Consider the following 16,520-nt stretch of genomic DNA (forward strand, 5'->3'; position numbering starts at 1 on the left):
TGCCAAAAAAATAATCCTGAGAACAAATGAGCTAAACCTAACAATGGTGTTCCTATTTTGCAAGGCTACTTTAAATATACCTAAAACTACCCAAAGAGGCACAGGACATGCATAACCAAACACCGTACCATGGATACTGTCATAAAAAATATATTAACAGGAAGTAACAATGTTACTTATTCTCGCCTACAGTTAACATTGTAATGACTACAATCGGCTTTAAGGGAGATTTGTGAATTAGGTTCCATCTGGTATTGGAATAGATTTGGCTGGAAATGAAGCCCTGTGACTCCTGAAGCAGGGCTCCCAGCTTCCCTGGAGAAGGATCCACCTTTCATTTCCCAGAGGTGTTCAAATCACTGGCACAAAAGAGACACTGATTCGCCTGACATGGGGGGGCTGGTGGCAGGGGTGGTCATGGCCCTCCAGCCCCCAGGCTGACCGTGGCTGATTGGCTGGAACTCAGACACTAACTGAGCTCCCTTGCTCTAGTCACTACAAAGTACTTCTCTTCTTTCTTCTTTCCTTAAGACGTCAAGCTCCAGGGGTGCCTGGGTGGCTCAGTCAGTTAAGCATCCGACTTCGGCTCAGGTCATGATTTCACAGTTCATGAGTTTGAGCCCTGCATCAGGCTCTGTGCTGACAACTCAGAGCCTGGAGCCTACTTCAGATTCTGTGTCTCCCTCTCTCTCTGCCCCTCCCCCACTTGTGTGTGTGCGCGCTCTCTCTCTGTCAAAGATAAATAAGGATTTAAAAAATTAATTTAAAAAAACGAAAATAAAAAAAGATGTCAGGCTTATATAAGCCCTTCGCAGTTTTCCTTTTCTGGATCTGGACAAGCCGAATGTACAAATTTGAACACGACATCGAAAGATATACCATTCTAATTTCTTCTGCCTTTCCTTAAACTATGAAGAATCATGTGAATGGTTTGATTTCCCTCATACCAGCCACTTCAACATGAATATAAAGATAACCTCAAGAGTAATGTCAAGAAGCTCAGGTCACCCTGTCACTATCAGAAAAGGTTAGTTCATCATCCCTTTGCCCGCATTTGTCCACTAGCAACACGTTCTTAGGAAGACCAAGGAGCCCAGCTTCCCTTGAATCAAGAGAAGCCTTCCCAGTGACTGAGAGGCTGGCTGACTGAGAGGCTCAGGGCTCTGACCGGCGGACAGAGCCTACTCATTCCCTGTGTCAGAAAGGCCACCTAAAGCTTCTCGATGCAGTTCTTCCACTGTCCCATCCCACAGCACTGACCCTCTCTGGCCTCACAAGACTTAAAGGCATGCCTGAAAGGCTCTTGCATTTCTGGGAATTAATTATAAGCCACAACGGTGCTACCTACTGATGCCATACACGGCCAATGGCATCCTCACCTCTTCCTTTAGGGAGAGTTAGGTAACTCAGAGGTGAGAAAATTAGGTCATCCATGACATTGTGTTATAAGAGGACAACACAGACACGGAACTATTGCAAATCTGCCACACATTCACAGGCATCCTGAGCCTGTGCGGCTCCGCCTTCTACCTGGAGCTGCCGATGACAGTGCTGTCGGTGACGGTGTGCTGCCCCGAGCAGCGAAGGTAGTAGATCTAGGAGTCAGTACTTGGTCTGTGGAAACGCCTACGGTCTGGGGAGAAGGAGATGTTCCGAGGAAGTGTGAAGCCGGGCTGTTCTCTTCTGTCACACCGAGCCCCGTGGTCAGTCCTTTCGCCGACGTGGGTACACTGGTCAGGGGCACCAACTGGGTGGTAGCATCTACGTGGGCTTGGCTCCTTTCCGTGGTGACAGCACTTTCTGTTGAGATTCGTGGTACTGGAATTTCAGGGCTGGTTGGCAAGAGCTGCTTTCCAGCTGTAGTCTGTACTGTTGTGGGGTCAGCCATCAGGGCTGCTGTGGTTGACGCAGAGCTGGGGGGATGAGAGGTCTCAAGAATGGTGGTTGTCAAAGCTGGAGACATTCGGGCTATGCTGGTGCTTACGGCTGGAAGGGTTTGCTCAGTGGAGGACTCTGTTAAGGCCGAGGGCATAGGGATCCCTGAGGTAGACCTCATTGTTACAGCTTTGGTGGCCTCTGTGGGCAGAGACTCCAGGCTCGGTGGCTTTGACTCTGTAATGACTTTCTCATGGTATGGGTTACTCTGGTTCTTAGGATTTGCTGTTTGACTACTGGGGAGCATTGCCATAGACAATGCCATTGTCGCTGTCTGAACTGGAGTCACAGGCAGGACCAGGGTAGAAGGTGAAGGTGCCAGCGTTGTTTGGGAGGTGGACAGCGAGGCAGGGGTAGATGCTGTCAGGGACGCTGGTGAGGAAGACACAGGTGTGGGTGCATGGGGAGTGGACTGCAGTGGAAGAGTAGAGGCCCCGGTTGATGGTAAGATTGAGGAGAATGACTGGTAGGACTGGGATACTGAGGGCAGGGGCAAAGGGGGTCCCGAAGAAGAAGAAGAAGAAGAAGAAGAAGAAGAAGAAGAAGAAGAAAAAGAAGAAGGAGGAGGAGGAGGAGGAGAAGAAGAGGAAGAAGAGTTGCCAGTCGATCCAGCATCAGCGTCCAGAAGAACCAACGTGTTTGGCATGTTAATGGTGGATGTGTAGGACGGAAGGTTGGCTGTGCGCAGAGCCAGGGACTCGGTGGAAGGCTGGGCGTACTCCCCTTCATAGGATGACACATTACTTCTTTCAGTCTGAGCCTGAGAAGAGGAAGAATAGTCTGAATGTGAAGAGTTTGAGATCTTAGCAGAAGAGGTCGAACTCTCCCTTATGTCCGGGGTTGAACTGTTGTCTACAATGGACAGCAATGCCCGTTCTCCTTTGGTAAAAGTAGAGGAGACATAGGTGTGGTCTGCGTAGTCGCTGGAAGCCTTCTGTTCAAAGTCCGTGCCACTCACTTGACTGTAGCTAATTCCAGTGACTGTAAATGGAAACACCAAAGTTAGGTCAACTAGACATACAAGAAATATCCCAAACACATAATAAACGCTTTCTTTGGAGAGGTGGTTTTCAATGGCGAGCCCTCTGGATGAGCAGTGTGGGAAGGCAGGAACGGGCAGGGTCTGCGCAGAGTATATTTACCCTCCTGGGAGGAGTGTGGGTGGCAGCAATGCAAATGGTAATAAAAGAGAAGTGGGGCCAGGGGCTGAAGAATAGGGAATAGGTCCAAATTCCTTCCACATGCCTTTTTTGATAAAAGCAAACTGGTATCTGAAAAGCTCTTAAGACCCCGACAGAACAATTGTTCTGTCTAAATGGAAAAAGGAAAACCCTCCCCATTTTCCATTCTGTGTAATGATAATGAGATATTTCTTTCCCAGGAGACTGGCCTTGGCCACAACTGGTTGGTCTCCTTTATTCCAAGTATCCTGGTGGACAACACCGTAAGTGCCTTAGCCAAGTGCGTGTGGGGATGGGGTGGGGGGGGTGAGAGAACCTAGAAAGTTCTCTTCAGACAGAGCTTGTAAGGTACTTTCTGGGTTGACAGCAAACGTAATCCTTCTAGGACTGTGAGTACGCTGACAGGTGAGCTGAAGGAACGTGGGAAGAGACCCTGCTCCTCACCTCCCAGGGCTGGTGAGGCCGCCAGGGAACCGGAGACCAGGTGGGCGTCAGCAGTCACCGTCACGTTCCCGTGCTGGGTGGCACTCTCGGTTTCTCTGGGCACCACAGAGTGCCCCACTTCTGCAGAACTTGTGCTCGTGTTGGTGAGAGACCGTGACGTGCGCTCTGCAGTCCCCGGGAAAGTAGCTGCAGTGTGCGGGTGGGGAGCCTCGGCAGTCCCCTCCTGCGCGGCAGAACTTCCTCCAGGCTCAGGACCCTCCTCGGTGGCTACAAGGAGATTGAAAGGGGATGGCCAGTCAGTACAGGGGTGCAGCAGCACTGTCAGAAGCCTCAGGAATGAGCCTCCCTTTGTGCACTAAGTTAGCCGAAGTGCTTCCCTGTGCTTTCCCTGGTCTTTATGTGAAACTCACACGTGGGAAAACGAGATGCGTTGTCCCCCGCCCCACAGATCACAACCACAACCTCAAGAGGCACTGCCGACCAGCATATCCGTTCAGGTGACCTGGATTTATGGGAAGGTTTACCACTTCAGCGAACAGGATCAATATTGTATTTCTGCTCCATGATACATAACAAATAGAGTTTACATCAGGGAAATCGGTGGTGGTGGAAGGGGAGGTGAATGCTCAGCAAAAGGCTAACAACCCCTTTGGGGCTTTATACTTTCTGACAAGTCACAGGAGGGAGACCCCCAGGACTCTGAAGGCTTTTTACTTCCTGGTAGGACCAGTGATACCTGAACTGAATGGGGTTTGCCGTTCTTTTAGAGTTTTGGTTTTTCCCCTTAATGCATGGTGGTTGGAGGTAAAGATGGGCTTATTTTCTGTTTTGTGTTATTTTTTTAATGCATTTATTTATTTTCTTGGTGGGGATGGAATAGGGACAGGTGACACATGAAAACATCCTTTTCCTCCTTTCTTGAGTGTATGTTTTATACTATAAGCTCAAAGAATCTAATATTAGATTATCAAATAAACTCTTCTTCTCAGAAATTATGGAAAGGAGGTCTAACTCTTCTTGGCCTAAATACTTCCTAATCTGGATCTATAAGAAAACAAGTTATTTCCCTGGTTCTTATTCCTATTCTCATACCAGACTAGCTCTTTTTTTTTTCTCAAGTTTATTTATTTATTTAAGTAATCTCTACACGCAATGTGGGGCTCAAACTCACGACCTCGAGATCAAGAGTCGCACACTCCTCTGTGCCAGTCAGGTGCCCCCAGACTAGCTCTTGATGGACACACCCCAATGGAAAACAGAGGTAGAGCTGCATGTTAGGTAAGTTCACCTCATGATACGTTTGCATTAACTGACAGACAGGAATGAGTGTGGGGACAGGGATACACAGTGAGCTGGAGCAGCACGGAGACAGCCAGGAGGCAGGTGAGATGTGACTTGACCAGGCTGAAGGGCCTAAGAAACTCATGGGAAGTCCACCAGGAGAGGCTTGAGGGCCGCAAGTTCCCTGGGCAGAGAAAACAAGGCCTGGGGTGGGAGGATTGTAAGACTCTTAAATGGAATTTAGGCGAACCACCACATCAGGCTTCCAGGGTTTAGAAAGTGGAGAATCGTGACCTGAGATGGAGGGGCTGCATCCAAACCCAGAAAAAGGAACAGACCATGAACTCTGAGGGGCTGGATGGCAGAATCAGTTCACTGTGAGTGATTCAGAGCAAATGAGATAAGGCATTTGGCTAACCGACAGCGAGTTGGTTTCAGAAAGGAGGCTATTCCTTATGTAGCTCTTTATAACTGAACGCTGAGACCTGCTCACACTGACATCACAATTTCCATACAAACCAAGGGCACACGCATTATGGAGCAAAGGGTCCTAGCACTGAAGAGATGCACGCGGGAAAGGCACCTGAGCTCCTGGTCTGAGGAGGAGAAACGTTGAACCCCACATTGTGAGGGTGGAAAATGACTCCTTTTGTTTAGGAGACAGATAATGCATTTTCCATGCACACACACGAAAGAACATAAATATTTTCCACCCATGCATGTGGTATTCTTTCATGACAAGCATATGCTTTTCCACGTCACATCAGTAGTAATAAACGCGAGTTTTCCTCACCAATTAGGATGTTCATATGGGGGAAAGGGAGCTGCTATTATTAGTAGTGGTGGAGAGGTAAGAATGTAAACCTGTTATAACCTTAAATGATCAATTATTGCATTTTTGCTTTAGTCAGTACATGCTTTGCATTGACAAGGTTGCTGAGAATGGTTTATGAAATTGCCCAAAAATGTTATTAAAAAGGACCATCCAAGAAAAAGTTTTCTCAAATTGATAAACTGGACTTCATCAAAATTAAAAACCTTTGTGCTGCAAATGATATTGTCAAGAAAGTGAAAAGAAAATGCACAGAACGGGGGGAAATATCTGCAAATGCTTTATCTGATAAAGGACTAGTGCCCAGACTACAGAAAGAATTCCTAACTACTTTTAAAATGGTCAAAAGAGGGGCACCTGGGTGGCTCAGTCGGTTGAGCGTCCGACTTCGGCTTGGGTTATGATCTCATAGTCTGTGAGTTCGAGCCCCAAGTCGGGCTCTGTGCTGACAGCCCAGAGCCTGGAGCCTTCTTCGGATTCTGTGTCTCCCTCTCTCTCTGACCCTCCCCCATTCATGCTCTGTCTCTCTCTGTCTCAAAAATAAACATTAAAAAAAGTAAAAAAAATGAAAATAAAAATAAAATAAAATGGTCAAAAGATCAGAAAAGACTTTCCCAAAAGTGAAAAGATACACAACATCATTAGTCAGCCAGAAAATGCAAATCAGAACCACTCGTGACACCACTTCACACCCCCCAGGATGACTAGAATCAAAAAAAAGATGAACAACAGGAGGTGAAGAAGCCGAGAAACTAGGATCCCCCATCCTTCCTGGTGGTGGTATAAAGATATAAAGCAGTGCAGCTGCTATGGAAAACAGTTTGACAATTCCTCAAGAAACAGGGCTACCATAGAAGCCAGCCATTCCAACAGAATTTAAAACACATATTCAAAAAATAAAAAATAAAATTAAAAAAAATAGGGGCGCCTGGGTAGCTCAGTCGGTTAAGCGTCCAACTTCAGCTCAGGTCACGATCTCACGGTCTGTGAGTCCGTGAGTTCGAGCCCCGCGTCGGGCTCTGGGCTGATGGCTCAGAGCCTGGAGCCTGCTTCCGATTCTGTGTCTCCCTCTCTCTCTGCCCCTCCCCCGTTCATGCTGTCTCTCTCTGTCTCAAAAATAAATAAACGTTTAAAAAAAAATTAAAAAAAATAAATAAATAAAAAAAATAAAACACACGTCCACACAAAAACTTGTACTGGAATGTTCACCACGGTACTACTCACAAGAGACGAAAGGTGGGAAAAACCCACATGTGCAATCGTTGACAAAAGGAAAAACGAATGTGGCACATCCGTGCGATGGAACTAGTACTCAGCCACACAAAGGAACGAGGTACTGTCACACGCTACAACATGGACAAACCTCCAATGCACTATGCTAAGTGAAAACCACAACAGGCCACCTATTGTATGATTTCCTCCATAAACTGTCTAGAATAGGCACATCCACAGAGACAGAGAGTTAAGTTAGTGGCTGTCAGAGGCTGGGAGGAGGAGAGAACACAGAGTGACTACTGATGAGCACCGGGTTCCCTTCCCGGAATTAGACAGTAGTGGTGGCCGCGCAACTTTGTAAATACACTAAAATACACTGAATTGTATACTTTAAATGGGCAAATTGCATAGAATGGGGATTATATCTTCATAAAAGCTGATTAGACAAGAGGGAGAGTTGCTCTTGACGAATGCCCGGACTTGGGGTGAACAACCACCCATGAGAAGGTGTAATTTTCACCTTCCAGAAGCTGTGTGATTGAGGAAGGCATGGGGGTGTGGGGTAGGCTACAGGGCGAGGAAGGACATGGACAGAGAAGTCCCTGAGCTGTGTGTGACAGGGGCGGGTGGCAACAGCAGCTCCGGGGAGATGTACCAGAAAAAAAAGAGATATACAGCTAGAAGAATGGCCTGGGAATAGTGACAGCAGAGGGGCCTCTGGAGTGGTCCATTAACGCACGGCCTTACTGTGCCACAGAAGAGCATGAGCCTCGTAAGCCCTTTGCCCTCCGAGTGGTGCAGTTCTGTGAAGTGGAAACTCACTTGAGCACTCACCACGTGCTGCTGAGGAATCCAGGCTTTCTGAGGAGGATGAGGACAAAGACTCGGTGGCCGGCTCAGAGTAGCTCCTGTCGCCCAGTGCTGCGTCACTTCCTCTAGACTGGGACACAGAGGCTGAGAACCGGGTCAGCACTGAGGTGTTCACAACTTCAGGATAGGAAGTGGAGCTTCCTGTCGCATCTGCGAATGTCTTGCTATTGGTCAAGAACCAGCGTGCTGTGCTAGCTCCACTTCTGCCCGACAGGACTGACCTAGACACAGTCTCAGTTTGAGACATGGGACTTCCATCCTCTGCGTCTGAGCTGCTGGCAAGCTGCTCTCCTCCCAAGGCTGTAAGATGTCAAGGAAACAAATGTCATGACATGGATGTGAAAGAGATTCCCCAACAGCTGAGACGTGAGTCTTCTCTAGGGAAAGGTTCCCTTTGCAAGGATCTTGTATGGTATTTATTTTACGTGTAACCTGGCATGCATTTTCATGTTCTAAATAATTATTTCAAAACTCTTCAGTGTCAATAAGATAGCAATACTAAAAATAAGCCCTGGTGAAGAAGGGAGCCTTTAAAGAACAAGTACAGGGGCGCCTGGGTGGCTCAGTTGGTTAAGCGTCCGACTTCGGCTCAGGTCATGATCTCATGGTCTGTGAGTTCGAGCCCCGCGTCAGGCTCTGTGCTGACAGCTCAGAGCCTGGAGCCTGTTTCAGATTCTGTGTCTCCCTCTCTCTCTGCCCCTCCCCTGTTCACGCTCTGTCTCTCTCTGTCTCAAAAATAAATAAACGTTAAAAAAAAATTAAAAAAAAAATAAAATAAAATAAAGAACAAGTGCAAAGTAGCAGAGCAACTTCTAGGCTGTGGTGTTTTACTCCCTTTCCCCAAAAGTGGTCAAGGGAAGGAATATGTTATGTCCAACAACAAATATGATGTGCCTACCTACAGTGCTTAGTCACATGCATCTTTCCAAAACAGTTCCATTATTAATAAAGATTATTCTAAGTTGCAAGTATAGCAAAAAAAAAATAAACTATACGGCATAACCTGAAGCCATGAATTTGGAGGAATATATTTATACCTGTACATTTTATTTGGAAGAATGATCTGTACATAAAATAGCTCCAGCTAGTCTGAAGAGCAGGCCAGCCCTCACCTTGAAGACAATCCCACAGAGCGATAACATGCGATTGACAGTGACTGCTCCAAGGCCAAGCTCTCAGCTCTGCTGTGAACAAGCTACATGCCCGTGCCCTCATTTCTTAAACCCTCTGGGCCTTAGTTTCCTCGTCTATAAAAGAGCAGGAGGAATGATGCCTGTCTGATGAACTTCACAATGTTCGCATAAGGACAAAAATCAAAATGTGATAATGTGGTATACCAGATAAAGGAGATGGTGTTAGCTAAGAACACACTTTATTTATTTTTTGAGATTTAAAATGGTCTTGAAGTGATCTTTTAAGGCAATCCAATAGTTTCTAAAAGTCCATGATAGATCAAGTAAAAATTAAATACTTACTTGGGGAATCATTTTGCCAGAATTCCACTGAGACCCCAGAAGATGTGAGGCCAAATCCATTTTCTGTGGATGGCTCAGTGAATTCCCCATCCCCTGGATTCCTGATTACTCCACTGCCGCTTCTCAGCTCTGCCTCAAAGGGTGAAGAACGGGCTGATACTGAAGTCATGGCAATTTCTGAGTCCTTGGGGGAATGCTCCGTTTCATTTAGAGGTCGTGGACTGCCGGTTAAAGACTGGAGCATCCCTGGGACACCACTGGGGAGCGTGGTGGTAACACGCACACTCTGTGTCCCATTCAGCAAGGTGCTTCGGAGAGTAGTGGAGTTGTTAAGCATCTCAGTGCTTCCAGAAGCTAAAACAGAAGAAAATATGCTTTAAGACTACTCAAGAGTTGAGGGCGCCTGGGTGGCTCAATCAGTTAAGCTTCCGACTTTGGCTCAGGTCATGATTTTGTGGTCTGTGAGTTTGAGCCCTGCGTTGGGCTCTGTGCGGATAGCTCAGAGCCTGGAGCCTGCTTTGGATTCTGTGTCTCCCTCTTTCTCTCTGCCCCTCCCTCACTCATGCTGTCTCTCTCTCTCTTTCAAAAGTAAACAAACATAAAAAAAAACACTTAAAAAAAAGATTACTCAAGGGTTTAAGAAAATCAGGGATGTATCTAGATACAAATAATGTTTATTACATTTTGTTGGATAAATCTAGATAATGTAGACCTGATATAGATAAACACATTTGACACTCTCTCTTTACAGGCTCTGATTCTCACAGAGTTCAGTGAAGAAGCAGTGAGGTCCTTCAAGCACAATGAAAAGCTTCGGCTCTGGCTGAAAGGAAAATGGAACAAAGCCTCTAGACATTCTTTGCCTTGGCTTTTATAGAGGAAGGTAAAAACTTGTACTCTTGAATTCCACCTTATAGATCATGTAGGGACAGGCCATTGTGATAAGGTACAGGTTTTTGTTTTGTTTTATTTTAGCAATGTAACCCTTTTGTTCAAATGCTATTATAGATTAAAACCCGTACGTAAAAAATGAATAAAAGTAAGGCTGTGGTAGGAGCCCAGCCCCCAGGTCACCATTGGGGAGGCCAGGGCTCCACAGACCACAGTGGGAACAATACTAGCCTAGAGCAATAATTTCTGGCCTTGTCACCATTAAGGGTTCTTTATTATTTCCTACTTCATGGCCACCGTAACCCTTATGTTCTGAAAGACTATAAACTGAACTGCATTTAAGAAGTAACAGAGCTTTGGGGCGCCTGGGTGGCGCAGTCGGTTAAGCGTCCGACTTCAGCCAGGTCACGATCTCGCGGTCCGTGAGTTCGAGCCCCGCGTCAGGCTCTGGGCTGATGGCTCGGAGCCTGGAGCCTGTTTCCGATTCTGTGTCTCCCTCTCTCTCTGCCCCTCCCCCGTTCATGCTCTGTCTCTCTCTGTCCAAAAATAAATAAAAAACGTTGAAAAAAAAAAAATTTAAAAAAAAAAAAAAAAAAAGAAGTAACAGAGCTTCTAACCAGCAGGAGATACTCAGTGTTACCCCACTGATTTGATTTAATTCCATCCAAAAGCAAACAAGCTTCATTATCGTAGTTAGCCTCATTGGGCTTTGGACACCGACTCTCAAGCTTACATACTACCCCAGTGGACCACTAGCAAGTCGAAGACTCCAGGCTGGGAACAGTTTTTCTGATGAAAAGGATGGCAGGATGGCAGACACTGGATTAATTTGCCAAGAACCTCAAAAATGGATTGATAGGCCATTTTGGTCAAAATGCGCAGCCTGTTCCACAGGAGTACAGGTGGCTTGCTCATGTCTCCCTTCCACAAAGAACTTTCCAAAGGATACCCTGAGAACTGGCCTCCGGAAGGGCACACTGACGTGCTCATTCCAAACAGGAATAAACTGCAGGAAAGCTTGGTGAGTGGGAAGAAACATGGCAGGCAAGATCCAAAGGCAAGAAAAAACATTTTTCTTTTCAAGCCAAAAATAATAAAAAGTACTCTATACCTTTATAATGAAAGGTTTCAAGCTGTTATTTTTGACCCCGAAAGGGCAGAATTAACTTGCCATTATAAATGGTCCCTTGAAGACCAGTCCTATGTGTAGTTGTGACCAAAAGCACAGATAAATATTAAATATAATTAGAGAGAGAGAGAGAGAGAGAGAGAGAGAGAGAGAGCGCCAGGAAATAAAGGCTCCTCTTACTCTTGTACAAACCATGGAACCTGTACTATATATACCTAGAACACAGCAGGCAGTTCTGGACACTGGGCCACAATGAAAGCAAAATGAAGAGGTAAGCAAGCCACACAAATAGACGGGACCCCAAAGCGGAGTCCCAGCTGACCTGACCACCCCCCTCGCTGAAAAACATAAACAGCCAAATAAAAACGCATTAGAAAAGGAACCCATCATATATGTATGCCCCAAATCCTCACTAGCCACTTAGCCTCTTAGGACCTAACGTCATTAGAATCATCGTCTAAATCTGCCCGTTTTCAACCTCCTCGGTTGCTGGGTGCTCTTTCAAATCACTCTCATCCCCAGTCAACTGCATTATTTCATTGATTCACTGTACAGCAGCAGCTATATTGGACTCAGCCTCCAGACCTGTATAGCAAATCGATGGCCACAGAGACGCAATTACAGAAGTCACAAATGCTGAAAGCCACAAAAGGAAAATGGCTGCGTTCTCTCTCCCTGACTGGGGCCCCATGGAATGCTGCTTCACCATCTCATCAGCATTATTAAAAGCTGCCATTTACCGACCAAGTACAATGCGCCCGTATTTTATATATACCTTTGTACGTTGTGCTAAGTACTTGATTTACATAATCTCATTTAATCCTCATGGTAAAGCTATGGAGCAGTACGAATGCTTCTATACAAGTGGTGAAAAGGAGAAAAAGTTAAAAGTTAATCTATAACCACCACTTTTACTATTCAATGAGCACCTGCTGAACACATCTGGGGGAAATCTGCCATGTTTCCAATCGACAGGCCAGCAATATTGGTTATCTAATAACTGTCCTTCCTTGCTCATTTCTACTCTTGAAGCACCCATTCAAAAATGGGAAGACCATCCATTTGGGAGCAGAAACAAGCCAAGTTCCCTAATCTTTATAACAGGAGGTGGAAAGAATGCCCACTCATCTGGTAAAAGTATGTACATCACTCTCCAACCACAACAGAAAATGCTGGAACCTCAGGCATGCAGCAAGTGCTCAACCTTGGCTTGACTGCTGTCCAGAACCTGCCAAAAATCCAGCTGAAGCGGCAGATAGTTGAGAAAGATACACTAAGTCTACAATCTTCTGAGTTATTTATGCTCTCTTCCTTTACAAAGTGAAATCACCACAAAGCAATTTACCTGGACCACATTAGCTCAGCTACCCACAGAAGTACTTTCATGAGTTGAGATCCATTATTACACCCTCAGCTCCTACTGAGAATCTATATAAAATATCACCTTTTAAAGAACATTAGCACAATTTCCTCAGAACAGCAACTGATGGCATTTTTCTATTACGAGTCTCAACATTCCTTATATAAATAGTCCTCTTAGAATTCACTGCCCCCCATGGGAATGCAAGCTGGTGCAGCCACTCTGGAAAACAGTATGGAGGTTCCTCAAACTAAAAACTAAAACTAAAAATAGAACTACCCTACAACCTAGCAATTGCACTACTAGGCATTTATCCACGAGATATAGGTGTGCTGTTTTGAAGGGGCACATGCACCCCCATGTTTATAGCAGCACTATCAACAATAGCCAAAGTATGGAAAGAGCCCAAATGTCCATCGATGGATGAATGGATAAAGAAGATGTGGTATATATATACAATGGAATACTACTCGTCAATCAAAAGGAATGAAATCTTGCCATTTGCGATGACGTGGATGGAACTGGAGGGTATTATGCTAAGTGAAATTAGTCGGAGAAAGACAAAAATCATATGACTTCACTTATATGAGGACTTTAAGAGAAAAAACAGATGAACATAAGGGAAGGGAAACAAAAATAATATAAAAACAGGGAGGAGGACAAAACAGAAGAGACTCATAAATATGGAGAACAAACTGAGGGTTGCTGGAGGGGTTGTGGGAGGGGGGATGGGCTAAATGGGTAAGGGGCATTAATGAACCTACTCCTGAAATCATTGTTGCACTATATGCTAACTAATTTGGATGTAAATTTTAAAAAATTAAAAAAAAAAAAAAAAAAAAAAGAATTCACTGCCCTCAAAACACTCATGCCTGTGGATGAAATTGTATGCTTACTTTATCTGGCAATGATCACATGCCCCACCCGGTTTCCCTTTGTGCCCTCGTTTCCAGGAAGCTCAGTACTAAATTTAGTGCTCAACTATAGCCATTCTCACACAATTCAATATACACAGATATCTTTCTGCCTTCAAAAGAGAACTTTTCCCCCTGTGAGCTGCTGTACTTACTTTTCCCCCAATGATCAGATAGTACATGTTCATTACAGAACATATGGAAAGTACAGGAAGATATAAAGCAGCAAGAAAAATAATTTCAAATGGCTTCTGATCGCTTTTTAAAAATCTGATTTAGCTGTCTGGGCCTATCCCTGCTTTAATGCATCCATCCCTGGCATACAATTTATTTTTGGAGGCAGGGAACTCCTGGCTAGCCAGGCCTCAGACGAGGCGGTGCTACACGCACGTTTCTGTGTAGCAGAGCGAGGAGAGAAAGGAGGCACAGAACACAAAGGCTGAATGTGTTTGGAATAACAGATGCTGGAGCTAGAAAGGATGTTTAGGATCATCTGGTCGAATCCCTTCATGTTTCTAATAGGGAGCCCCATCTTCCCAGGCCAGGCTCCTGGTGGCCGCGCTAATGTTCACCTCCAGAGGAATATGGCTCATCTGACCGGCCTAAGTGCCAGGACTTTCACTGGGTCACGTTTACTGGTGGATGGAGCAGCCAAGTGTCAACAGAGACACGCCCCCACCTCCCTCTCTCTTCACTTCCCTTCTACAGAGTGCCAGCTGGGTCCCCTCCGAGCCTGCCTCTGGCAAGTCCTACCGGCTCCCTCAGTGCTCCTACATGTGTGCCTAGAGCCCCTCAATCCTGTAGTTAGGCAGGGATAGTAAAGTGTCAGAATTCAGATTTAAGGGGTGGAGGGAGGAGGTATACCGGAGTGCTGGTTAGGGGGTTAGCAGCTAGTAGCCCAGATTGGAAAGTAAAAGCAGAATTTTGCTTCCCATATGGCCTCAGGTCTCTGTGCACGTCCCCCTCTCAGCTTCCCCGCAGGGAGGAGGGGAGGCTGGCAGGCTAGATCTAGACAGTCCTGGGTGCCTGGCTATTCCCTCATTTAACAGCACTTAGGGCCCTAACGTCTAGTATCTCAGAGGGAGGTGGGCCTCTACCTAGCACAGAACACCCAGTTCAGTAAAAAGGAAGAGAAATGCTCAGTGAGAGACTCAAGGAGTAGGAAAGATATGGTGGAACTCTTCAACAATTAAAAGTGAGACGTTCTTTTTTTTTTTTTTAAGATTTTATTTTTAGGTAATCTGTACACTCAACGTGGGGCTCAAATTTATATGCTGAGATCAAGAGTCACATGCTTTACTGACTGAACCAGCCAGGCGCCCCTAAAAGCATAAGGTTCTAAAAGGATGAATGCTCAAGGAATTTGAAGGCCAACTATTTTTTAATGTTGAAAAACCCAGGTGACTACAGGGTCAAGTCCGGTAAAATTGGAAACAGGCTGATTTTCAAATAAACCACAATAATGGGTTGAATTTAAATTATAAATATTAAATGACCTTGACCAGAATCAAAGTGTAGCTTCCTAGAAAATGCTTCCTTTCCACCATTTAGTAAAGTTGGTTGTAAATCACTGAACCACAGACCTTTGCAGCTGGAAAGGCTTGTAGCTTTTATCCAATCTGACCAATGTTTACGAATAATCTTAAAAGGAATCTCCCAAAAACATGAATCATAAATTATATACATACCTAGTCAGCAGAAACTGTATACAGAGTATATAGAGGAGGAATTGGCTGCTTTAAATAGGCATTACAGAAAGGACCTCCAGGTTCAGTTTTTGCTCTGGTGACATAAACCCAAACCCCCTAGTACCTCTAAAAAACCTGTGACCTACAACAATTTTGAAATGGCAACTTTGAAGGCAGTCTAACCTCTATTTCCAAGAATATTTCCAGCCCTCTCTGTGCTGCTTCCTAAGGTATGCACAGACTCTGAATAAAACCTCAGAGAAGAGAAGAGAAAAGGCAGGCAGAGTTTCCAGCATTCTCTTTGGTCTGTAGCTGGATGAGCCCTGTGATACTGGGGCACATGCTGATCGCCATTACTTACCAACTGTACCTTGTCCTGGGATGGCAGGGAACCCAAGAGAAGTAACCAACATAGCCTGTGTCCTCAAGAGGATTACACACTGAGTACCAGATAGGTATTGGAGAACCTAATGCGACAAGGTAGATAGCGTGGAGGATGAGAAGGTTGAAAACAGTTCCAGGCTAGACATGGAACTGCCAGAGAGGGGCCTTACGATGACTAGGAGCTGAAAAGGCAAGGAGGCGTGTTCTCCACCGCTGCAGCTTTGCAAACACGTGCACTGTCTGGGTTTCTTTTCTATGACGCCTAGCAAAATGTTTATCTTTGTTATCTTTGCCATTGCAAGAAACAAGTTGGCCGTAACGAAGCAACACAAATCTAACTCCTAATCAAATGACTCAGTGCTCACCAGTCCACTCACCCCAGAGCGTGGCCTCTGGTGCAAAGGATACACACCAACAACACTTAGTCCCTGTTGGATGCGTGTACGTGCGTGTGTGCAGGGGGTAAGGGGACAAGCAGGGGTTGGTGGACACAAAGGCCCAGAGCAGCCCCCTGACCAACTCCTATTTTCCCTCCTATGCAGTTAAAGAGAACATATTTTAAAGACGAACTTCAGGGGCACCTGGGTGGCTCAGTCCACCCAGTCAGGTAAGTGTCCGACTTTGGATCAGGTCATGATCTCACAGTTTATAAGTTTAAGCCCTGCATCGGGCTCTGTGCTGACAGCTCAAAGCCTGGAGCCTGCTTCGGATTCTGTGTCTCCCTCTCTCTCTGCCCCTTCCTCGCTCTCTCCCTCTCAAATATGAATAAACGTTAACAAAAATTTAAAGACAAACTTCAGTATGAAGGTAAATTGTGCGGATGGTACTTTTCCCCCAAATACTTTGCGTTTGTCTTTAATGTCTCCTCGCCTCGGCCCCTGTGACAGGTATGTTACTAGCAAGATGTACGCATCTATTACT

At 45.6% G+C, this 16,520-nt stretch overlaps 1 protein-coding gene across 2 annotated transcripts in view; it reads right to left on the reverse strand.

Moving 5' to 3' along the window:
- The window catches only part of HEG1 (heart development protein with EGF like domains 1), a 90,661-nt gene that overhangs the window by 43,269 nt on the left and 30,872 nt on the right, over positions 1 to 16,520 (reverse strand). The window contains exons 4-7 of one of the 2 annotated variants that reach the window (XM_053903462.1): positions 9,234 to 9,587; positions 7,723 to 8,058; positions 3,561 to 3,827; positions 1,531 to 2,916 (exon numbers count right to left, since the gene is read on the reverse strand). In XM_053903462.1, the coding sequence (XP_053759437.1) occupies positions 1,531 to 2,916; positions 3,561 to 3,827; positions 7,723 to 8,058; positions 9,234 to 9,587 (2,343 nt within the window). Of the gene's footprint in view, positions 1 to 1,530; positions 2,917 to 3,560; positions 3,828 to 7,710; positions 8,059 to 9,233; positions 9,588 to 16,520 lie in introns of both variants that reach the window. The other variant, XM_053903461.1, reaches the window with a different exon arrangement.

The sequence above is a fragment of the Panthera pardus genome, unplaced genomic scaffold (assembly GCF_024362965.1).
Source record: "Panthera pardus isolate Hobbes unplaced genomic scaffold, ASM2436296v1 HiC_scaffold_16, whole genome shotgun sequence".
NCBI classification, from domain to species: domain Eukaryota; kingdom Metazoa; phylum Chordata; class Mammalia; order Carnivora; family Felidae; genus Panthera; species Panthera pardus.